At 42.2% G+C, this 25,035-nt stretch overlaps 1 protein-coding gene across 3 annotated transcripts in view; it reads left to right on the top strand.

The window, feature by feature from the left end:
- PPM1L (protein phosphatase, Mg2+/Mn2+ dependent 1L) overlaps positions 1-22,913 on the top strand; it is a 289,323-nt gene extending 266,410 nt beyond the window's left edge. For all 3 annotated transcript variants that reach the window (XM_027061496.2, XM_053221262.1, XM_027061497.2), the window contains exons 3-4: positions 15,157-15,318; positions 18,908-22,913. In XM_027061496.2, the coding sequence (XP_026917297.1) occupies positions 15,157-15,318; positions 18,908-19,254 (509 nt within the window). In that variant the 3' untranslated portion in view covers positions 19,255-22,913. The remainder of the gene's footprint in view (positions 1-15,156; positions 15,319-18,907) is intronic.
- Positions 22,914-25,035: the final 2,122 nt, after the last annotated feature.

Here is a 25,035-nt window from a genome sequence, read left to right as displayed (position 1 = left end):
CTGAAATGGCAGGTTAGTTCAGCAAGGAAAATTGAACAACTAAACAAAAAATCCAGTCATATCATTGTAGACCATGGCAGAAGACCCTCAGTAGTAGGAAGGGAGGGAAGTGCCCAACATTGAGAGCACAAAAGTAAAAAGCACTGAATTTGGTAAAAGTGAGATAATTCCTGTAAATGAGTTATATTAAATGTAGAGATTTCAGAAAATTTTTCAAAACAACTTTTAAACCAACTTTAATAACCAATATTTTCTTTTTGTTTCCATCTAATATTCTTCTGTTTATTTATATATGTACTTATTGAGGTAAATGAAAATTGGAGTAATTTATGTACAGGTTTTTTTCAAGTAAAAATGCTAACGTAGTATATTTTTTAAGAAATTAAAAAAAAAAAAGAAATTTTAGGGGTGGGGCAACTAGGTGGCTCAGTTGGTTGAGTGTCCGACTTCGGCTCAGGTCATGATCTCACTGTTCATAGGTTCAAGCCCTGCATCAGGCTCTGTGCTGACAGCTCAGAGCCCGGAGCCTGCTTAGGATTCTGTCTCTCTCTCTCTCTCTCTCTCTGCTCCTCCCCAGCTCTCTGTCTCTCTCTGTCTCAAAACTAAAATAAACATTAAAAAAAAAAAAAGAAATTTTAGGGGCGCCTGGATGGCTCAGTTGGTTAAGCGTCCAACTTCAGCTCAGGTCATGATCTCACAGCTTGTGGGTTCGAGCCCCACGTCAGGCTCTATGCTGACAGCTCAGAGACTGGAGCCTGCTTCAGATTCTGTGTCTTCCTCTCTCTCTCTCTGCCCCTCCCCTGCTTGTGCTTGCACACGTTCTGTCTCTCTCTCTCAAAAATAAATAAACATTAAAAAAAAATTTTTATTTACAGCTTTATTTCATTTTTCACTTATGAGTACTTTCCCATGACAGTACATGTTCTTTAGCAACACTAGATTTAATGTTTATACTATGCCTTATTATTTGGATATTTCATAATAAACATATGTCTACTTATTTTCATTATTTCTATTGCCTTGTTGTTTTAAATAATTCTATGACGTCAGTCCTTGTACTTGAGGCTCTGTTCACATCTCTGATTATTTTCATAGAATAAAATTCAAGAATTGACCTTATTAAATCAAAGAGTATAAATAAGTGTTTATTCTGTTCTTTGTTTTGAAAGTGAAATGTGAAGAAATCCCCATTAGAAAGCTGTTCCTTTCATTCATTTTTATTCTACAAATTCTTTTTTTTTTTAACCTCTTTCTTTATGCTAAGAACCATATTGGGCTATGTATGTGAATTCATTACCCTGCTACATCTTCAAGAGGGAGCTAAGGTCTCACTTCATCCCCATCATCTTCCATTTCTCCCCACCACCTACCATCTAACCAGACTGAACCAAGCTCCCTCTCTGCCATCACTCCTGTCCCCACACCCAGGCTCTCATGGCACTGTCATAGCATTTTCCACTCTGGAGTCTAGGGTCTGCTTCCATCTTGTCATTAGGCAGTAAATGCCTTGGAATTGAGGACTGTATCTTGTTCATCTTTATTGTTCCAAAATCAAGCCTAGTAATTTGCATGCAGTAGGCACTGAATGAGGGAACAAAGAACATAAAATGATTTAATATGCATGCGCGCACACACACAATCTTATATTATTAGATGCAGGAGATAGAGGTATGAGAAAGAGAAAAAAGAGAGTCATTTTCATGGACTAATATGGTTGTATTTTCCCAGTTGTTGATGCATAGGGGGAATATCACTTTTTGGTGTGTGCCCAGATGGGCCAGATGGGATTAACATAAGGATTTTACCGGATCTTTGGGACAGCAGCTTGCCTGGGGACACAGCTTTAGGGTCAGTTTCATAGTCCACTGAACCCAAAGCAAGCTAGAGAGTTAATAATCATCAGATCAAATTGGCCCCAAATATGATTTAGCTTTATTTATTTGTCCTAAATGAACATAATTGTACAGCCTTTATTTTGTCCCTTTAAATGGGGATATCACTGACTGTGCTCGTTTGGATGCAAAATGTCATCTAGAAATAATTTATGTAACTGCAGAACCTGCCAATGGCATGCTTCACAAAGGCAAACTTGGCTTTGGAGACTGTTTCTCCTACGGAGCTAGAATTTCTCAGTAATAGATGTGTGCTAACTGACTCAGCAGCCAGGGAAGTCACGTTTGGTTATCGAACATTGTTGGTACTGGCTATGTAAAAAAAAAAATGTTTTTAAGTTTATTTATTTTGAGAGAGAGACAGAGACAGAGAGAGAGAGCGAGAGAGAGAACAAGCAAGGGAGGGGCAAAGAGAAGGAGAGGCAGAATCCCAACTGTGAGAACTGTGATATCATGACCTGAGCCAAAATCAAGAGCCACTTAACCAACTGAGCCACCCAGGCACCCCTTAAATTTAATTTACTAATTTCTAGGCCACGATAAAATTTAAGATGTGTAATGTGCAACAGACATGAGATATCTTATCACCTGTCTATCCATCCATCCGTCCACACGCATTATGCAGTTACAAAATAAACATGTAAAAATTTAACCTATTTATCTCCCTAGAACTGACTGGAACTTAGATTTTGAGTCCATATTGGATCTGATACTAAAATCCTACTCTATTCATTTCCAGGTATATCCCATTATTTCTTGATTTTTCTCAAGTTCCTATGTTAAGTTCGTGTTTGCATCCCCCTCTTCCCCAGAAGTGATCTGAGTGATCTGAGTATCTGGCTGTTGTTAATGTCCTGGTACCTGCTAGGATGACCCAGGGCCTCCCTCATCCCATCTCTGAAGCATCTGAGTGAGAGTTGCCATTCCTCTTGCAGACACAGCCTGGCAGTTCTCAGTTATTCTGTCTGCTGCGCACTGGGCTGTGTAAGTGAGCTCGTTCAACCTTTACCTCTCCGCACTGGGACAAAGGTTTGTGATTTATTGGGCTCTGCCCTGGAAAGCTAGGTCTGAGTCTTTTCTGCTTCAAGTTTCACATGATTCTTGGAGACCCACACATCAAAGACTCCCTCCCGGTTTTCCTTTGTGTCTCCCCTTCATCCCCGCCTCTCCCACCTGGGCAGCTGTAGTGGTCAGGAAGAGAGCACTCGTGGGCAGGAAAACTCGCTATTTGCTCCATCTTCATATGCCTGGGGTTCAGTCCAGATCCTGGGCTGATGGATGCTCAAAAAGATTTTTCTCCTGAGAATACTGTTTTTTTGTGAGTTTCCATAGCCTATCTGAAGCTCAAAAACTAAGCATGCTTGTTTCTTTTCTCTTTACACTTCAGCCACGGCAATCCTAATCTTCCCTGGGACGATGAGTGCCTCACATTGAAGGAAGGAGACTTATGTACATGTGAAGGGGCAGGAAACTTCAGTTGATATCTCCAAATGTCATTCTTCCAGCACATGAATATGTAAATAGATTTATAGCTATACAGTAATTTAAATAACTGAATAAACTCAAAGGCCAGATTTGTTTGTTTTTAGAGAGAGAATGAGCAGGGGAGGGGCAGAGGGAGAGAGAGAGAGGGAGGGACAGGGGGAGAGAGAGAGAGAGAGAGAGAAAGAGAGAAAGAGAGAGAAAGAAAATCTTAAGCCAGCTGCATGCCCAGTGCAGAGCCTGACTCGGGCTGGATCTCATGACCCTGAAGTCATGACCTGAGCCAAAGTCAAGGATCAGACATTTACCTGACTGAGCCACCCAGGCGCCCCAAGACCAGGTTTGTTTTGAACTGAAACCAAAGGGAAGGGGGTTGATTCTATGCTAACAGAAAAAAAAGCCAAAGAAAATGTAACTCTTTGTTAAGCACCAGATGAATCAGGCTACACCTCTCAGTTTCCAGCCTTCCTCTTCCCTCTTCTCTTTCTGCCATTCTCCTTTCTGCCTTTTATTAAAAAGCAAATGCCCCTTTTATAAAGTTTAATTTCCAAAGTTCCTATTATGCCCACTCTTCCAACATTCATAAGGAAGCAGAGACTACTTGTAATTTGCTGGGAACCCTAGAGAAAAGTGAGATCTCTCACTGAAGAATCCTCAAATAACATGAAGACATGAAAAAATGTAGCCAGTGCTTCTCTGGCTTATGTAAGAAGAATCAAAGAACCATGAAATTAATTTTATTTATTATTAAAAGATACTGGACTTAGGATCCAGTATGTGATAATGTAATTAAATTAATTTCAGTAACATACTATCATCTGAACTAAATGTCAGCAGTAGTTATGAGAAGTATATCAGTGAGCATCACAAAACCTTGCCTGCTTACTTATACCTTAAAATAGTCATGCTCAGAGAGTATAGATGAAAACTCCCATAGCAAGAGGACCTTCTGGGTTTTTCTAAGACTCTCCAGTGCACGTGATCCATTTAATGGGAACCAACTCACTTTATCATGTTCATACTTAACTGAAAAGGAAGGATGAGAAGGGTGTCCAGGCCACACTCAAGGGTGAAATAAATTTTACTATTATAGCAGTTGAAAGTAAAGTTGAAGAAGATTTCAATTTCAAAACAGGGTTTAAGAGCATCAGATGACATATCTATATTTTAACTCTGGGGAGGTGTGAAAATTAAATGAATACTCCATCGGACTCTAAAAGCTTGAATTATGACTTCCTCTGCTCCATTAAATAGATTATTTTTCCTATTTAGGGTGGCACACCTCATTTGTGGAAAAAACCTTTCTGGCACTCATACACTGTTTCTTATTTCTACTGGTCATCTTATTAATTACTATGTGTTTGCCAAGCAAAAGCCCAAGTATACCTACATCTAGAATTAGCACTAGGGTTTGGGGTGACTGAGTGGCTCAGTCCGTTGAGAGTCTGACTTCAGCTCAGGTCATGATCTCAAGGTGTGTGACTTTGAGCCCTGCATTGGGCTCTGCTGACAGCTCAGAGCCTGGAGCCTGCTTCGGATTCTGTGTCTCCCTCTCTCTTTGCCCCTCCACCGTTCACACTCACTCTCTCTCTGTCTCTCTCTCTCTCTCTGTCTCTCTCTCTCTCTCTCTCTCAAAAATAAATAAACATTAAAAGAAATTTTTTAGAATTAGCACTAGGGTTTAAAATAATAGAATTTGTCATCAAGTTGACTAGCTCACGTTCAGCCAGTGTCACAGTCCATGGATGAAATTTTTGCTTATGCAAAAATCTCACCTAGGAAATAAAAATTCGTGATTTGTAATAGACCTTTTTCTCACAAAATGTTATTTCTGCCACTCTGTCCTCTGGAATGTGATGAGGGGGAGTTGAGGCAGCTTTGGGTTGCAAGGGAGGACCCAAAATGTGCCATCTGGGAGAGCTTCCTATCTGTGCCCAGCCCAGGGACTCACAGAAGCTGTGGGAGGTGTGTATGGGCATGTCCCATCACTGCTTTCTCTCTTTGGAAGCCCACAGAGATACTCTGCCTTCTTGAGTAAAGAAGGACTTAATGTGTTCTCAGTAACACTCAGATGTGGCCTTAGAGATGTTGCTACCAATATTTCACTCTTCAGGTTGCTTTGGGGCTGCTACCAGACTCTGTGTGAAGTAGATACCCTCTGATATGCTCTTCTGCTGGAATTCCTCAAGTGACCTTCTTCCATGGTAGGTTTCTTCCTGGGTGGGCAGGGCAGGATAAAGCCTAGAAGCAGGGTCCCTGTATCATTGTGCAGGTTTGACTACGTGAGTGCTAGAAGGCACCGTTCACACTGTGGTTATTATCAGTTTGAATGTGTACTTTAGCTATTTTATGGAGTTGGTGGTAAACTGTCTTAAGGAAGAAATACCTTTCTCTGGTTTGCACAAAAACATTAAATATGAGCTAGTAACGGCCTGCCTCAAGGTTGGAACACTCTGGCAAACAGTGGGTGAGTTCCGCCTCTCACTTGGCTGTGTGGCCTTGGGCTAATCCCTGAATCTCAGTCTTATCATCTGCAAAATGGGGATAATAGACTTTATAGGCTGTTAAAATGAAAGAAATTATATATGCCAAGGACTGGGCTTAGGGCCTGACACATAGTAGGTGGTCAGTATGTGATAGTTCTCATCCCTTGGTCAGCACAAGCCTCTCTACACACACAGATCTCTTTCCAGTCACTTTCCACTCAAGGCTCTCAGAGCATAAAATAACTGTCAGACGCATTACTACAAGACTCATTATAGTAGAATTATTGATTTTTAGTATGAATCATTAATTAGTATTAATTCAGTAATTCTCTGCACTGAGGTAGACTAATGAGTGGTGATTCTCCCAGGACAGTGACACATATTAGTATAATGCTGACGAGGGCCTGCCTCTGAGAGAATTTAGAGCAGGGGGTGCAAGGACTCAGGCAGTCCTTAGTCAGAATCTTAGTCTCTTGTCTAAGAGAAAAGGAATGAAGAAGGAAAGATTAGAGCTCACTCTTTAGTTTTCCAGACAACAGGTTGTCCCCAACAGGTCTGTCTCTGCCATGGCATTAATTATTACAAGAAAGACTGGTGAACAAGCTCTGAGCAGGTCAAACTTTGGCGGACTTAAAGATTATGCAGACAGGGGCTGGAGACTGGGGAGTCTTATCTACAAACTACCTGGCACTTTATCTGTGTTTCAAGGCTCCTCACAGCTTTGGCTGTGGGAGGTGGAGACTGGAAGTCCCTGCTGACAGTGATCTTATCATTCCCCATGATACTTTCATTAATGACTGGCTTCACCTGCTCTTTTTCCAATATGTTGCTGCTCACCAATATAATTTCTGTCAGTCACCGGGCCCTGATGTCGTCTAGGCCCTGAAATTGTGTTCTTGAGCTAACATTCACTGTCAAAAGTTTACAAGATAAACCTATTTCTCCTCATCCTATAAATGTGTTGATTTTCCCATGCTGCATATATTGAATGGCCTTGAGACTGTTAACACCTTCAATGAAATCCTCTCTCTCACCCACAAATGTATGCGTGTGTATGTCCCCTTCTCCCCATCTGCTTCCCCTACCTCTTCTCCACCCCACCCCCAATTTTTTGCTCCCTTTTGGCACTTTTCCTTATTCTCTTACAAAAGACTTGATGCCACAGAGGGGAGTCACTATGTGGCTCCTAAACCAACTTAATTCCACCCAGTTCTCCCATCTCTGCCCAGCCTCCCTCTCCCACTGCCAGAAAAAAATCAAACTGCAGTGTCACTTGCATAAGAAAAATGATGTGGTAAGGTGAACTTTCAGAAAATAAGGATTCTCATGACTCCGATTTTTAAATCATAGCTGTGTGCATATAGAAAGCAGGGGTGGGGAGTGCCAGGGATTGAGGGTAGTGTGCTTTGATTGGCACCAGGGCAGGGAGTTCTGCTCTGAGCAGAAGTTGAAGGTGGCCCTGCTCAGAGATGAGGTGAGGCTATTCAGCAGTGGGTGGGTGAGGGGGAGGCCTAAAGGCAGCTGAGGCTAGCTTGTGTGTCACTGATGGTAGAATCTGAATCTGAATTTGAACTATCTGCTGGCAGTAGTGCTGTCACTGTTGTCACTGCTGTTCTCCTGGGTTTCGTTTCCCCCTGTACGAGATTGTCAGTTCTGCTTTTCCTCCTTCATGTCTTGTGTACTTGGCTTCATGCAGTGGATATGCTCCTGAAGTGTTTTGAATACATTTGGGTTTTAAATGACATTATATTCATCTTAATACAGAAAGGTATAAAGAAAATGAAGTGGTCTAAAATCTCAACACCTAGATACTCTGTTAATATTTTTTAAATAAGAGTGTGAATATTTACATGGTTAGAATATATGTATTTACAAAGCACAAAGTGTGAATTGTACAAATGCTACCATTAGTACATGTTATAAAAGCACCTCATGTTACCTAAATACTTAACACCGCTCCTAGTGCTAGGAGTCTGTGCAGTGTACAAAGCACTATCATGGAATAGAGCGATGAGTATTGTAAGAAGCATTTTCTTTTAAAAGACTTTATAATCGGGGCATCTGGGTGGCTCATTCGGTTAAGTGTCTGATTTCGGCTCAGGTCATGATCTCTCAGTTCATGAGTTTGAGCCCCGCATCGGTCTCTGTGCTGACAGCTCAGAGCCTGGAGCCTGCTTCAGGTTCTGTGTCTCCCTCTCTGTCTGCCCCTCCCCTGCTCACACTCACTCTTTTTCTCTGTCTCTGTCTCTCTCTCTCTCACAAAAATAAATAAACATTTTAAAAATTTTTGATAAAGGACTTTATAATTAAAATATATACACACAGAGCAGTGAATAAGAAAGGGTCACCCTGGCCCAAAAAGAGGCTATTAGTCTAATGGGTCAAAGAATCATTTGACCCACAGTGTTTTTTGTTTCTTTGCACGGGGTTTGGTTTTTTTTTTTTTTTTTTTTAAGTTGCCAACATTTAAAAATCAGGAGAGTTCAGGGGCACCTGGGTAGCTCAGTTGCTTAAGCATCTGACTCTTGATTTTAGCTCAGGTCATCATCTCATGGTTTGTGGGATCGAACCCCAAGTCAGGCTCTGTGCTGCCAGCCACAGAGCCTGCTTGGGATTCTCTCTCTGTGTCTCTCTCATCCTCTCTCACTCTGCCCCTACCCTGCTTGCACCCCCTCTCTCAAAATAAATAAATAAATATTAAATTTTTTTTTTTTTAATTTGTAGAACTATTCACAAGGGGCCTACATTCCAACATGGCAATGGCCTTAATTGCTAAGGATCTGCTGCCCCTTAGCATGTGTTCTCCAGTTTGCCAAAAGCCCCACCCACATTCCCTGTTGTGGGCCTGACACTTAAATCTGATTTCAGTTGTTACTTATCCTCACGCCTGCCCTTAGAGCAGAAGATATTTCAGAACCCATGGCCCTGTCAAAAGTAGGGGGATAAAGCTGCTCCAAGAGGGCCACGGGCTTTTTCTTCTACCTGTCCTACTTTTCTAAAGGCATTGGAATTTGCAGTTCCAAATCAAGATCAGCAGAATATGAAAATTGAAAAGAGCCTATAGGTCAACTAATCCCAGCCGCTGGTTTTTTATTTCAGAGAGGTGAGGCTGCCTTCTGATTGCTCATTGTTGAGCATTTTCAGTGTACCAGCTTTGTTTAAGTTCATACAGTCACAATTATATTAAATGAAGCTCGTGTCACATGATTAAATTTTTTCCTGATCTACAAACTTTTTTGTGAGTTGTACCAACATATACTGCGAAAGGGAACAAGTTGACACAGAAGTGTAGAAACAGGTCACAGAAATCTTTACTCCTGGGAGTAGGAAGAGACCAGCTTAGAACAGGAAGAAGTGCTGATTGTTCAAAGGTGTGGCCTGGTGGAGTCGGTCCTGGTATGTGACCATGTGACGAGGACAGGGGGTTATCCTACCTGAGACCTAGTTTCCCATCTGTTAAATGGGGATAATTATGCCTTATCTCAGGCAGATTAAGTTATACAATGGAAGTAAATGTTTAGCATTATAATGAAAAGTTATCATTGGGGTCTATTATTGTTATCATTACTAGAGTAGTAATTCTGGACTCAGGTTTTTTAGGCACTTAGTCCCACAGTGCATATGCATCGAGCAGTGTAACCATGGGTAAGACACTTGAAGCCTCTGTGTCTCATTTTCCTATCTGCTCAAAGGGAGGAATGAAGTCTGTCTCACCCCCACTGAAGAGTTAGGAAATCAACTACACTTGTGTTTGTGAGCCACCTAATGGCATTTAGAGTGCTAAATAAATTGTCATTACTACTTTGCTATTAACTAAATTGAGTTTAAAAACATTGATGACCAGGGTCTTCAAAGGTACCTGAACTAACCCATTACTTAACCTTCATTAGGATTTACATTTTTCTCAAGCTCAACTCACCAAGTGAAGTAAGTCCCTAATATTATCCAACCGTAATAATTAGGTAAGTCCAGAAGAGGTTTTCTCATGTACCTTTACTTTGCCTACCAGAAATTAAATCAGAGGAGAGAATGCTGGTTTAGAAGAATAGACTAATGAATAATTAGCATTTGTGGGTTTTCCCTAAAGAAAATGAAAATTCACAGGACAACATGAAAACATGTCTGTTCTGCTCAACTACAAACTGAGGTCAGAAGCAGACACAGAATGCTCATGTAATGACCACCGTGAGGCACTTTTATCACTTCCCAAGGCTCTGGAAGGCATGGTGAGGATAGAAACCCTACCCATGTTTCATTTGCATTGGACCAGGAGCCTGGACTGGAGGGAAGAGCTCGGGACGGTCCTGGGCTGGAAGCTCTCTCTAGTTATTGGCAGTGTGCCCGTGTGCATGGTTATACATGTATAGGAGGGTCCACATGTTTTGATCAATATGTAATATATATTTTGCTACCGCTAAGTCTCCCTGCTGTGGTGGTATCCAGAAGATGGTGTAAATTGTATTATTGAATGAGGTGGACATGCTCAGAGCAAGTCTGCAGAAGCTTAGCATACGTCAGTTCAGGATCAAAGAGATAGCGTGTGATTATTTATTCATTCATCTACTAATTCGTTTATTCAGCAAATATTGAGTGGCTGCTGTGCTAGACATCAGCATTATAGTAGGGAAAACAAGCGGACAGTGTCTTTACCCTTGTGAAGTTTACATCGTACAGGGGAAGATTGGTATTAATTAGTTTAAATAAATATACAAGATATTTACATAAGTGTGTGTTGTGAGGGCAATAAGGGAAATAAAGGGGAGATCACCCCATCAGAGAAGGCTTCTCGGATGATGTCACACTTGAACTAAGACATCACTGTGTGCATTAGTCAGCCAGTGTCAAAGATGGGGAAATATACGAGGCAGAGGGAACAGTGAGTACAAAGGTCTAAGGACAACAAAAGGGTTGGCATGTTTGGGCAACAGAAGGGAGGGAAAGCAAGGGCAAGAGTAGTATGACATGACATTGGATAGTTTAGGTGGGGGCCAGACCATGCAGGATGTGGCCATCATTGTTTTTCACCTGACTGCTGAAATAGCAGTACTTAGAAATGACGGTGGCCTGGACTAGAGTCAACACAATGAGAACAGGAGAGCTGGAAGGGTTTAAGATGTATCTTAGAGGTAAGAGTGACAGAACTTAATGATGGATTGAATGTCAGGAATCCTAGAAAAACAAGGATTACACCTAGCTTAAAGTAACTACATTAGATGCCATTTTCTGAGGCTTAAAAGTTAAATAACTTGCCAGACCTCATTCAATTAGGACACTGAAGTCTAGTCTGTGTGAATTCACTTTTTTCATTGTTTTAATCTGTGAAGTGAGGCTACTAGGTTAAATTTCCAAGATATCTTCCAGATTTGCAATTAAGTTCTCATCTAGATGAGAAACATCAGAGGTAGAAACATCCTGAGGTATTTAGTAATATTGCCAGAATCTGGTATCTGATATAGTGCTATGGTGGAATAAATCTTTTATATCAAAACTTGTAGCCAAAATCTGAGAGGTGTTATTTTCTCACACAAACAAAAGAAACAATGATTTGCCCATTTTCTCTTAGACACAGTGTTTTTTGGGAGTGTTTCAGCAACGAGGTAGTTTGTACTGTAAAGGAAGATTACATTATAAATTGTCTGTTGTAATCCCAAACTAAGACTGCAAAGCCCAATCGATAAATTGCTTACAGGGAAGCAGTTTTTTTAATATTATTCGTCAACGTTTATTTATTTATTTTTGAGAGAGAGAGAGACAGAGACAGAGCACAAGCAGGGGAGGGGCAGGGAGAGGGGGAGACACAGAATCTGAAGCAGGCTCCAGGCTCTGCACTGTCAGCACAGAGCCCAATGCAGGGCTCAAACTCACGAATCATTAGGTCCTGACCTGAGCCAAAATCGGACCGATTGAGCCACCCAGGTGGCCCAGGGAAGCAGAGTTTTAGATTATGCTTGGGCCTCCACCCAGATACAGGCAGGTTTCTACAGAGAGGGGAGGGGTGTCATTTCAGTGATCTGAAAAACAGCCTGCAGCTCTAATTCCACCATCTGGGGCCCGCCCATTTTGGCCAGGTCTGAGATTCCATTGCTCACATTAGCAGCCCCCACTGTCTCAAAGCAGTAAATTGCTGAACTCCAGCTCATGAGGTACATCTTTTTTACCCATAGAAACAGTGGAATTGTGTTCTTGACAAAGGAATTGGCAGGCCATGAATCTTAAGTATATCCAACAGCAAGTGAATAAAGAAAAGCAACCACTCTAAATCTATCCCTAGACCCCCTTTTTTGGACTATAAACCCCTGAATCAGTTAGGATGCTACAAGGAACAGAAAAATCCAACTTAAAAAGCCACGAGCAGTAAAGATATTTAATGTCTCACAGGACAAGTCAATTTCAGGCTGGTTCAGCAGTTCTGTGATGTCTTAGGGACTCAGGCTCTTTACCTCTCTGCTCTACCCTCCTCAGCAGAGTGCCTTGACCCTGAGGCTCAAGATGGCTGCCACAGTTCTGGGAAACACATGAGCCAACACGGGACCAAAGAAGTGGGTCATTTTCTTTGTTGTGTCTCCATTAGTGAGAGAGAAAGCCTTTCCCAGAAGCCCTAAGCAGACCTCCCCTTAAATCCTTATCCATGGAGCACCCAGTTCCCCCCATGCAGGTAGTAGGACATTATCCTAGACGTTTCTCCCTCTCCTTTATTTCCCTCACTCTCTATGACCTCTCTAGGTTTTATATAATCTGTCTCCTACCCTCTATCTACATTAATTCAGATGCTCATTATCTCTTTCTCTCTCCCTGGATCCAGTTTATCTTCCATATTGCCGCTGAAATGATCTTTTAGAACACATATCTCATCATGACACTATCCTGCTTAAAATCCTTCTGTGATTCTTAATCACGTATACGATTAAATATCAATTTTTTTTCCTAGCTGTAGGATTGACCTCTCCCTTCCTCTTTTATTAAAAAAAAGACTTACCTGGCAGCTCAGGACAGCTAGCAGATGGGTGTAGAGCTGCTGTGCTGAAATGGGGTGGGGAAAGGGCCCATAGACAGGTGGGTCCACCTGCTTCCCTCACAGGAAGGCCCAAAGCCCTTCCCTAGACCCCCTGCAGTACAGGCAAGTGGAAACACCTACAGGCCAATTGGTATGGACCTCAGGAGTGTCAGCCATGCTAGTGGCACAGGCTTAGATGGTAGTGGAGGCCGAGGTCAAAAACATGGTCTCTCAGAGTGTGCAGAGTGAGAAGGGAAGAGGGCCAAAGAGAATGCACTGCCTTCAAGCCATGCAATATCCAATGAAGTAATATTTCTTTTTTTTTTTTTTTTTAGTTTATTTATTTATTTTGAGAGAGTGGGGAAGGGCAGAGAGAGACAGAGAGTGAGAGAGAGACTCCCAAGCAGTCTCTGAACTGTCAGCACAGAGCCCGATGCAGGGCTCAATCTCATGAACTATGGGATCAAGACCTAAACCGAAGTCAAGAGTCAGATGCTTAACTGACTGAGCCACCGGGTGCCTTTAAAGTAAGGTTTCTATTTTACCTTTCATACTTTAAGAATGTGCCTTATATTCTCTGATTGTGTTAGACATGTTAACCCAATCAGATTCTTGAGGAGAAAGTGAGGATTGTTCAAGACCAAAAGGCAACTAATATCAAAAACTGAGAATAACAATTTCTAATTGATGAATTATTTTTGTGTTTACATTGTCATTTTTATAGTGTTTTTTAAAGGTAAAAGTGGGGCGCCTGGGTGGCTCAGTCGGTTAAGCGGCCGACTTCGGCTCAGGTCACGATCTCACGATCCGTGAGTTCGAGCCCCGCGTCGGGCTCTGTGCTGACAGCTCAGAGCCTGGAGCCCGTTTCAGATTCTGTGTCTCCCTCTCTCTCTGCCCCTCCCCTGTTCATGCTCTGTCTCTCTCTGTCTCAAAAATAAATAAACATTAAAAAAAATAATTTTTTTTAAAAAAAGGTAAAAGATTTGCAATTTGCCTGGATAATCCCTAAGATTAATCTTTTTTCTCTTTTACAAAGCTTTTCATATCAGAAATCCTGAGTTAACCAATATTTCATGTATTTCCATTTTTGATCAAAACCCAGTTTTGAGTTAAATAGGCTTGAGAATGGAATTTCAAACTGAACTATAATACCCGAATATGCTAAATATGCTAATTATTCCCTGCTCTTGATATTGAGCTGCATTTATTCTTTACGTCCATTTAAGAATTCAATCTTGTTTCTTCTTCTGTAAAGACGAAAGAGCCGTTTAGATGCAGTTTACATTCTGTTCTAGAATATAGCCTTCTAAACGAGGAGGGAAATATTAATGAAGACATTGATGGATAATTTTAACAAGGAAAGGCGTTAACAGTTTGAAGCAACAGCTTAATGGGTTGTGCATTTCAGTGGGTATTTGCATACTCAGTGACATTGTCAGAAGGGAGGAGGGAGAATGGAAAGAGCTGGGCAGAGGACACCAGGCGGGAAATAAGGGCAATCTCCAAGTAGAGACTGTCCAACTCTTATTTGCTCTTACCCGTTCTCATTTCAAGAATGGTTTGAGAAGAGCTTGTCCTTTTGTGTCTTGTATAGGCAAGCAGGTCATCAGTCTTGCTTCCCTTCTGACTCTGACCACCCCGACCCCCCACCTCCCATCTACCTCGATCTCATCTCTATCATCACTGTAGGGTTTTTTTGCTTCTCCCGTTATAGTCTGTCCCCATCACACCCTGGAGCTGATCTGTTTTTGGCTACCAGTCTTTGCCATCAGACTTTGTATAGGCAAGTTTGTATAGGCAGCTCCTTCATGGCTCCCCATGACGCCATAAGATCAGGCTGTTGGCATCTGTCATTTATTGCCTCTTCCAGCCCCTCTAGCTGAGGAGCCCACACAACCCCTATCCTCCCCACCTTCTGGGACTTCACAGAGATTAGGCACCAATGAGAAGCAAAAAATATGTATCAATTGTCTGAAGCTTCAAATTGATTTGGACTCTCTCCTAATCCTTTTAAATGTGATACGTGTTTAAATTAAGAGGAGCAGAAACAAAAATGATTTGGGAAAATGATAATGTTATCCTAGCTTTTTTCAGTAACATTCTAACATGGTTAAGAAAATGGACTGTCAGATTTGATCAGTGTTGTTGAAGTGAACAGCCATCATTCTCAGAGTGTCTGGAGTTAAATTCTCACCCAGCAGGAGCAGTTTTAATGACTGAAGAATCCAGTAACACGGAGAAATAGCTGAATCTCAATGCACTGCTGACCTCTCACGTTGCCCCTCTCTCTTTTGTTTTTCAGGTACAACGTGTTTGATTGCTCTGCTATCAGATAAGGACCTCACCGTGGCCAACGTGGGTGACTCAAGAGGGGTCCTGTGTGACAAGGATGGGAACGCCATTCCTTTGTCTCATGATCATAAGCCTTACCAACTGAAAGAAAGAAAGAGGATAAAGAGAGCTGGTGAGCTTGTGAATACCTCCAAGGACTGTCTGCCATCCTGTTCGGTGAACAAGGTGGCTTGCTTGGATTGCCTGTGGGGGATGAGATGTTCAGTTACCCAGTGATTAGTAGATGAACACAGAGGCTGGTGCTGAGGTAGCTGAGACTTAACTTTGGGACATTTCTTGTCAAATGACCACGGAACTTGCCCTTCTTCAAGGCCAAAGATTCCAAAAGGGCCCCCCCAAAGCCCTTTACCTATTTAAAGGCTAACGAGATCTTTGGGCACCTGCTTGCCATACTCTGTTTCCTCCAGCCACCCCAAACTACTAACCATTCCCCAAATGAACCATGTGTCTGGTAGCTCTGTGCCTTTGCACGTGCCATCCCCACCATCCATTGGATAACGATTACTTGTCCTTTAAGATTCAGTTTAAAGGCATCCTTTTGGAAGTCTTCCCTGTCACTGCGCCAAAGGCTCCCCCAGTCTGGATTAGGTGCCCCTTCATCTTTCCCAGCATCCTATGTGGGTAACCTATCGGGTTACCTTTCACAACGTATGGACATACTTGGCTCTCCTATCTGTCCTGTCTTCCTGATTGTGAACTCTCTGAGGGCAGGAATTTGGTCTTGTTCCTCTCTCTGCTCCCAGCACCTAACTCAGTGAGTGCTCGGCACAAGTAAATATTCTGGGGTGGGGCTGGGGGTGTCCCTTTTTTATTAATTTCTTTCTATATCTAGAGGCTGGGGATACAAACTTACATTCTGGAGTTGGGATGGGGTGGGGAATGGAGTAGACAGACATTAACAATAAATAAGTAAAAATAGGTAAATTGTCTAGTATATTACAAAGTGATAAACATTATGAGGAGACACAAAGCAGGCAAGGGAATGGGGAGTGTCAGGGGTGGTCACTATAGGCCTCACCAAGGTGACATTAGGACAGAGACTTGAAGGAAGAAGATCAGTTGATGATGATATTTTCATAATTCACTTTGGAGGGATTCTTTTCTAGCTGTGGAAAGGAGGAGTCCCTCCCTCTGCAGACTGACAAGTGAGGCATGTAGGCTCTGTGCAGTATGCCAGGCGGCAGACCCAGCTGTCCAAGGGGAGCTCACGTACCCTGGGTCTCTAACCAGAATGGGCCCCTGCTGCCCAGGGTAATTGCAGTTGACTCTCAGTCTCTACAGATCAGCTTCTGCCCAGAACCTAATCAACATTTGAGTTTTCACAGTAGGAAGCTGTACTGTTGAGTCAAAAAGTGTTGAATTTTATTACAGCCTTCTGCTTCAGTGACTGCTTGAGATGCAGAATAATTTTTAATGAAAGCTTTGGTCAGGTTTTTTGTTGGTGGGATGGAACAGATGATGTTTTAGGAGCATCTGTCCAGCTGCAAGTAATATGAGCAAAATTGCTGGCTTCCTTACTTACAAAGACACCATTTCCCTGTGAGTCCACTGCAACCCTGGACTTATGACACAGTTAGTCTGTGCTCGTGTAAACACAGGCAAGGGTGTGTGTGCAATGCACGATACCTTGAAATGTCATCATAGCATCCAGCGTGCCCTTCTGAAATGGCATTCCCATTTTATCCTTCCTCCTCGTCCCTGCCAGACCCACCACCTGCACCCCCACCCTGCAGGGATGCTTTATAGAAGCCAATTTGGACACAGTCTCCAAGGAAGTTAATCGAACCGGCTGTGTCAAGGGTGTATTTTATACCAAGGCTTAAGGGACAGTGATTGGTTTTATTACCTTTATGTGTGTTTTCTCTGACCTCAGCCTTCCTTTCAGGACATCTTTCCCTGTCCTACTTAGCATAACAATACACTGCAACCAGTCTGGGCCAAATACATTTTGGTCCATCTGTCTTCATTCCTTTTGTTGTTCCCAACAACAGCAATGGTATCAGCTGCCATTTATTATTGTTTGCTCACTGTGCTGGGAGCCAAGACTGGTTCTTTACATATGCTTTCTTTTTACTTACCTTATGAGATTGATGATGTTATCCTCATTTTACAACCAAGGAAGTGGGACCTCATAGAGACATGTGTGCCCAAGGACACACAACTAGTGAATGGTGAGATGAGAATTGAGACCCAGGACGTGGACTCTGGAGCCCATGCTCTTGCCCACTAGACCACACTTCCTGGAATGTTCTCATAGATTCCTGCCCATAGAAGTCCTACCTGTCATTCAAAGCCCAGCTTTACTGCTCACTCCTCCCTGACTGTCACAAAGATATCATTGCTCCTTCTCCATCTGATTATAGCATTTAGCAGGTACTAGTTTCTCCCTAAAAGAATACTTCTTTTTTTTTTTAATTTATTTAAATCCAAGTTAGTTGACATATAGTGTAATAATGATTTCAGGAATAGAATTTAGTGATTCATCACTTATATATAACACTCTGTGCTCATCCCAACAAGTGCCCTCCTTAATGTGCATCACCCATTTAGCCCACCCCCAACCAACACCCTGCCAGGAACCCTCAGTTTGTTCTCTGTATTTAAGAATCTCTTATGGTTTGTCTCCCTCTCTGTTTTTATCTTATTTTTGCTTCTCTTCACTTATGTTCATCTGTCTTGTTTCTTAAATTCCATGTATGAGTGAAATTATGTGGTATTTATCTTTCTCTGACTGACTTAATACACTTTAGTTCCATCCACGTTGTGCAAATGGCAAGATTTCAAGGAAATCTTTGCTTTGTGCTTACAGTTGTCAATACATGTGGCTTTTCCTTTCTGCTAGACTCTACTTCTTTTGAGAAAGGTCTGGATCTTATATAACTTTATAGCCTGTAAATTGCCTTGCATGGAGTATACATTTAATAAATATCCGACAAATAATATGTGAATGAATAATGTTCTAGCTTCCTTCAAGAAAAAATAATAATAGATAATATTGAGTGCATGTTATATTCAGGCACTGTGCTAAATGATTTATATGGAATAACTCCTTTATTTCTCACAAGTCAATAGAATAGGTGGTATTATTGCCCACGCTTTGTAGTCAGGGAAACCTAGAATCAGAGAGAGAGAGCTTCTCGTCTGAAGTCACACATAGCTACAAGTGACAGAGCCAAGAATCAAATCTAAGCAGTCAACCCGAGAGCCTAAGCTTTTAACCACTGTGCTAAAATACACCTTTCTTTAATCCTCATCCTATCTGGGGAGTTGTTTTGAGATCTAGATGCACCCAAGGGTGGCCTTGAGCTAAATGAAGTAGCCCAGTGGGGGTCTTTGGTTCCCGTTCTTATGCCTTTCAGCACTCTTTTGCCATTGTCATTGATCGCTACCCTGGTGCTCCCTACTGTCCATCAAGGTGTTGTTGAGTTAAAACCAATGCCCTCACCTATATGTATCTTCCTACCCTCAATATTTATATTGATATAGTCTTCAGAGCCTTTAAGATGCTGAAGATGAGGACGTGAGGATCTACTGATAGAGTGTGAAACCTCAAGTCATGTGGCGGGAATACTCTCCTGGCAGTGCCAGGGGAGCTGAGGGGGGCACATGCAATAGATAAGCCTTTTGTACATGCACCCAGACTCTGCCGTGTGTGTGAGATAATGGCTGGTCAAGCTAATGGGCTCCTTCTGTCTTTACAGGTGGTTTTATCAGTTTCAATGGCTCCTGGAGGGTCCAGGGAATCCTGGCCATGTCTCGATCCCTGGGGGATTATCCGCTGAAAAATCTCAATGTGGTCATCCCAGACCCAGATATCCTGACCTTTGACCTGGACAAGCTCCAGCCCGAGTTCATGATCTTGGCATCAGATGGCCTCTGGGATGCTTTCAGCAATGAAGAAGCTGTTCGATTCATCAAGGAGCGCTTGGATGAACCTCATTTTGGGGCTAAAAGCATAGTTTTACAGTCATTTTACAGAGGTTGCCCTGACAATATAACAGTCATGGTGGTGAAGTTCAGGAATAGCAGCAAAACAGAAGAGCAGTGAACCCCTCAGGGTTTCGTCTGCCTTAGACTAAAGGACTTTCAACACACTGGTCTCTTTTAATGTAGTGAAAGGCGTGGGAGTTACAATTAGGATCATCTACCTAGACATGGGATTCCCCCTCCCTGGTGGCCATAGGTCTATATGCAGTAATGAACAGAGGGTGCTCTCAGCCAATGTAGCCAAGAGGCTGGAAAATGGTTTCTTCATGTTTTTCCAAGTCTTTCATCCGATGTTGAAAATATATAAATATATAGCTGTAGATTCACACGTATGAAGTGAATGGCATATGTGCCATATATTCTCCCATTTGAGATTCTTTTCAAGATCTCTTACAGGGTTCTCCAGGCATCAGACTTTGTCCTCTCTTCGGAGCCGTGAACAGAGCAGGCCTCCAGAGCTGCAGGAGACAGGCTTCAGCGTCCCCTGTGAGTCAGGGCTGATGTGTCAACGCCCGTTGCTGAGAGGCAGAGCTATCCTGAGAGTGCTTTGTCCTTCTGAGCCCAGGTTTTTCTGCCCAGCAGCAGCCCAGACACGGATTTGGGATGGTTTATTATTCCGTGGCCGCTCTTAGAGACTGAGGGAAGTGGGGAGGATGAGAGCTGCCTGCACAGCAGACATAACCTTTTCCCCTGGCTTCCTTTATTAGTTAAATAGACTCTGTGTACCACCTGACCAGTCTTTGTGCGTTTATCCTAATTGTGCATGACCTTAACCTTTTGCTTCTACCTTACCTTATGTAATAGGCAGCTGTGAAACTTCACCACCAGACACCACGATTTTTTGTCTTACCAAGAAACCTGTTCGGGGAAATGAGTAACGCAAATCACAATACCATAATTCCTTCAGTCTTTAAGGGTAGAGGAAAATAGTGGCCAAATAAGTCACAGTGCCTCTTGGGAAATCTACTGTTTGCATTAGGAGAGAAAGCTGGTGAGGTCACCACCCTGAACTGAGCTCCAGCGGCCAGTTTTTGTGCGGGTTTTTTTTCCTCGGCTATCTTATTAGCTTTCATGTATCTTTCAAGCAGTGTTCAGAGAAGCAGCAGCCTCGAACTGCGTGTGTGTTCCCTGAAGCCCAGTACACAGTTCCCAGTGCGGTTTGGCATTTGGTGATAAAATGCTGGCATGTGCTTCTCCTTGACAGTGGAAAGGCAGCAGCCGGTAACATTTGGTTGCAGATCACCGTCCACACTAGGTAGCTTTCCCCAAAGAAATACAATCCGTCCCACACCGCCCCGCCCTGTGTTTCGAGGCAACCCAGCTGGCTGGGAATTCAAGCTCAAACCTGTATTGTTAAGTGGCTCAGAGTTATTTCTGTGCAAAGCTTGCTGCTCTTCATTTCCTATCTCCAAAGTCATGTTTCCAATATCAGTATTGTATAAATTAATTGACAGAAAATGCTGGGTCATCCTGTTTGCCTAGCTGACGTGGCTCAAGCAACCAAACAAGATTTTTGTTGTGTCTCCGCCCCTCTGTGTCTGAAATGTCAAGGTGTCCACCTGGTTTTGTCCTTCTCAAGTGGGCACTTGTCGTTAGAGCTTCTCAAAGGCCCCGTTGCTTGGCCACCTCTGGTCCATGGTGCTCCTCGCCTCCCCGCCCCACCCTTATTCAACTATGCAGCTTTCCGGAAGCAGGTTCCAAGGGAGGACCTGGGAGGATGAAAAGATTCCCTTACGGCTGCCAAGGACTGCACACCCTGTCTTGATTCCTCCAAGCACTTACCTTTCTTTGACTGCAGTGAGAATTAATAATGGTTTCCCAAGAGATTTTGCTCACTTTGGTAAACTGTAACATTGGAATTTCCAACATTAGAATCAGAACCCTGATTTTTTTTTCAGCTATAGAATGTTCTAGTACAAAATATCTGCCACCATTTTAGATTGAAGTGTTTGCATGTTGAGAGACAGTGAGCATTTGGATGTGTGTATCTGGGTGGGGGTCAGGAGAGGAATGTAGGAGTCATGCTGGTTGTGCTCAGTGATGGGACAGTCAAGCCAGGTGGCCCATGTTTGCTTGGAGATCTAGGACATTGTGACTCTGGAGAGTTACCAAAGCCCACTAGGAACAGGCAGTTTCAGCATGTTGTGCTACACAGTCCATTTTCCTTTTTTATTTTTAACTTAACCCTAAAATTCATCATAACAAGAGAAAGAAATTATTAAATTCCATGATCATTGTTATTGTCTAAAATGAAAATAGTAATGTTTTGGTGAAGACAAAAAAGCAAAGCCACAGTGGAGTCCTGTTTGTGTACCCTGCGCGATGTCTTCCTAGGCAGCACCGAGTGCAGGACTGTATGCCTGGGGAAGCCCCCAGCTGAGGTTCACAAGGTGGCTTCCAAATTTTGCTTTGTAGAATTAACTCCTTTCTGAATTTAACCACATAGTGTGTGTGTATTTCCTACTCCCTTTCTTTCTGCCTCTTTTCCTCCCACTTTGGCTTGTAGATTTTTCAAAGATAGACATTTTAGGCAAAATAGTAGCAGTTTTATTAATAGCTGTGTCTAAACTTAGAGAATTTTGCTTCCTTCCCCTGTCCTGGAGCTCTCTCTGACCCTCCGTCCAGCTGTTTGGGGTCTACAGACATCACCCCTGGGGTGCCCTGTGGCTCATTTTCTAGGGACAAGGGAAGTTGAATCTAGCCTTTAGGGAAATTGATTTGAGGAGTTTGCATGTGAAACTTCCCTAAACAGCACTGCCAAAGCTTTGGAATTACCACACGAGGCCGCCCAGACTCCCTAGCCCGAGTTCGCATTGCCAATAGCCCCATGGTGCCAAATTTTGGGATGATTTTGCGGTCTTTTAAAAATGAAGTTGGGAATGAATGACCACATGCTTATGAGCCCCCAGCAAGGTGCCAAGCCCAGATCCTCATTAATGCACTGCTCTGCTTCTGCTCCACTGGCAATTTATACTCTTAACATGGGTTGGGATTAGGGGCAAGGGTAGGACAAGATAGGAAAACTTTTTAAAAAATTCATTGTATTTGCAATTCTTTAATCAAAGGAATAAACAATACTTACATTAAAAACTCCAAAGCTAGTTCCTAAGATCTGCATTCATTTTATGTGACCAACTTGTCCAAGGCACTTAACTCTGAAGTCACTATTGTAATACAACATGACTGTGCACAGATGTACACATTACTGGTAACCAATGGCTACATTCTATTCCTTGCGGTAGATAAAAGGTATTGGCCTCTTGAATCTTGTCTATGTGATAAAGGTATTACGAAGAGTATTTTTTTTGTAGAGTAAAGGAGCACAGGCAATCTGGATAATTTAACACAGGGCTTATTTCAGGCAACTGTAATGATTTCAACCCACATACATTTTGTGCATACGGGATTGCGTTAGAGTGACAGCATCATCATTTCAATCCAACTGAAGTAATTCTAGGAAATTGATTACATTATTGAATTGGATCACGGGGATTTCCAGCAGTACATGCGAGATACACAAGGGAGTGATCACTTTTTTCCTTTGCCCGGTATACCTTGATTTTCTGGATTTTTTTTTCTCCCCGAGTTATTGCCAGATCGAATGCTCTTACAACTGTGTCAATGAAGAAGGTTTAGAAAGGGCAACATTTTGTAGTGCATTTGAAAGTCTGAGAATACATGCTGTGGATAAAGCTTTATTCTTTAATGATTTCAGAAAAATTGTTTTCCCTTTGACTCATCATCATTAGACTGATCCTCCCATAATGTTCTCCCCAGATTGCCTTAGCTTGTCACACCAGCATTCCTGAACCAGCTCTGCAGAAATGACATGACTGTTAGATACCACAATGGGGCCTATTTAATTGCCTCTAGATTAAATTGTTGGTATCTAGACTTTTGAGCTACTTAGCTGAACATGGCAGGAGTAATAGAATCCAGTGTTCCCCAGAGTGTGTTCTATAGAACCTAAGTTCCAAATGGAGGTGCTCTTCCAAATATAAGGTTCCATGGTCAAATGAGTTTGGGAAACATACTATCTTATCATACTGTGTGCTTATAAGCACATAGAAGGTTTTAATTTAAATGATCTATGGTGGGGCGGGGGGGGGGGGGGCGGAATATACCACAAATGTAATTTAAGCTAGCTCAGTGTTTTTCAGATTAATTTGGACAGAGAAACTTTTTTGAGTAACACCTAGTAACATTCCAAGGAGCTTGTGTTCCATAGGACCCACATTGGAAATTCTGGTATATGGAAATATTACTGTTTTCTCATTCACTGTGACTCTTAGTAGTAGCAGTACAGTTCGCAATTTTGAAACAAGTCCTTTCACATAGGAGGCTGATTTGTCAGTGAAAGCAGTGTTAAGAAGCAGTCTGACTTAATAAGCCCATCAGCAGCCTCCCGTTGATAACAGAAGCCCAGCAGTCCTACCTGAAGCTCTAAACTTCTCTCTTCTTCTGTGTGAATAATAAGTAGGAGCCTTGCCATAGCTAGGGATTTCTTAGATTCATTCCAAGAGCTTTCCGTTCTGTTTCGAAGTTACCTCTTGGCTTTCCAGATTGAATCAAAACAAATAGATTTATATTTCATCACAACGTGAGAATTTAAATATACATATTTAAAATAATAGAAAAGGGGGAAAAGACTTGGTTTTAATTCATTTTAAATTTTTAACTCAATTTTTAAAATTATGTATCCATTGTGTAATAATGGAAATGTAAACTAATAATACTTCTTTACTCTCTTTCCTCTGTCATTCTTTCTAGATTCAATGATATAATCCGAATCAATCAAAGCTCATTCATTCTAAAATCCCTTTCCCATATTTTCCCACCTTTCACATTTTATGTATAAGATAGTTTGGTAAGTCATCTCTTGCATCAGATGCAGGGCTTGACTATATAGCTCCATACTCCTCACTCAGCCTGGGCAGTGCTGGGAAGCTCTGAGAGGCAATCCCAAAATAACAGATGAAATAAATTTAGTCCCAAACGTGGCGCACGGGGAATTTAGGGTAACTTCATTAACTCAGAATTACCTCCACTGTTCAGGAATTATACCCACCCTGTGGACATTATCCAAACTAGTAAAAAACTGAAAGTGAAATTATTCAGGCCAAGTGGCAGATGGTGGAGGGCAAGTGATTGTTGACACTACATGGCTTCCGTCAGATATGTGCGTCTAGACACGTTTTCTAATATGTAAATTTTTTGCTAATTCATGATGTTTATGCTTTGTCCATTACTTTTTTGTTACCACTGTTAAGCTGCAGACTGTTTAACTAAGAGATGCTTATACTAATTTTGATGTGCTTAGTAATGACCACACCAGCACCTGTATAATCACTTTATTAATCCAAACTAAGGACTTTGTAGAGAGCATGTAGTAGCTGTGCATTTTAACAAATCATCATAGGCATTTTCACAATTCAAAACTCTGCCAGCCAGCAAGCAAGCAGCAAAGGTGTAGGTTATATTTAGAGATGTGGTTCCATTTATTCTAGAAGTCCTATAATCTGGTATTATTTAACTACAAAATTCCCCCTGACATTTGCCAAATTTGAATTAAGCTCAGAGCCTCCAAGTACCTGAGTCCTTGGCTCTGAGCACCAGCAGATTGCCGCGAAGGGTCTGGCAGCAGATTGCGGTGGGTGAGCATTGAGGGCAGGACCACGTGCATGAGTCACTCATTACCTCTGTAGGAGAGGGAGTATCGGCCACACTCTCCCATCACCTTCTGTCATGAGGAAATTCCAGAGGTTAAATATGATATCATGCATTATCTCCACTTGCTTCTGTATATATCTGACAATGCATAATTTAACCTATGTTTGCACAG

Source organism: Acinonyx jubatus, chromosome C2, assembly GCF_027475565.1.
Source record: "Acinonyx jubatus isolate Ajub_Pintada_27869175 chromosome C2, VMU_Ajub_asm_v1.0, whole genome shotgun sequence".
NCBI classification, from domain to species: domain Eukaryota; kingdom Metazoa; phylum Chordata; class Mammalia; order Carnivora; family Felidae; genus Acinonyx; species Acinonyx jubatus.
This window is presented reverse-complemented; position numbering and strand designations above follow the sequence as displayed.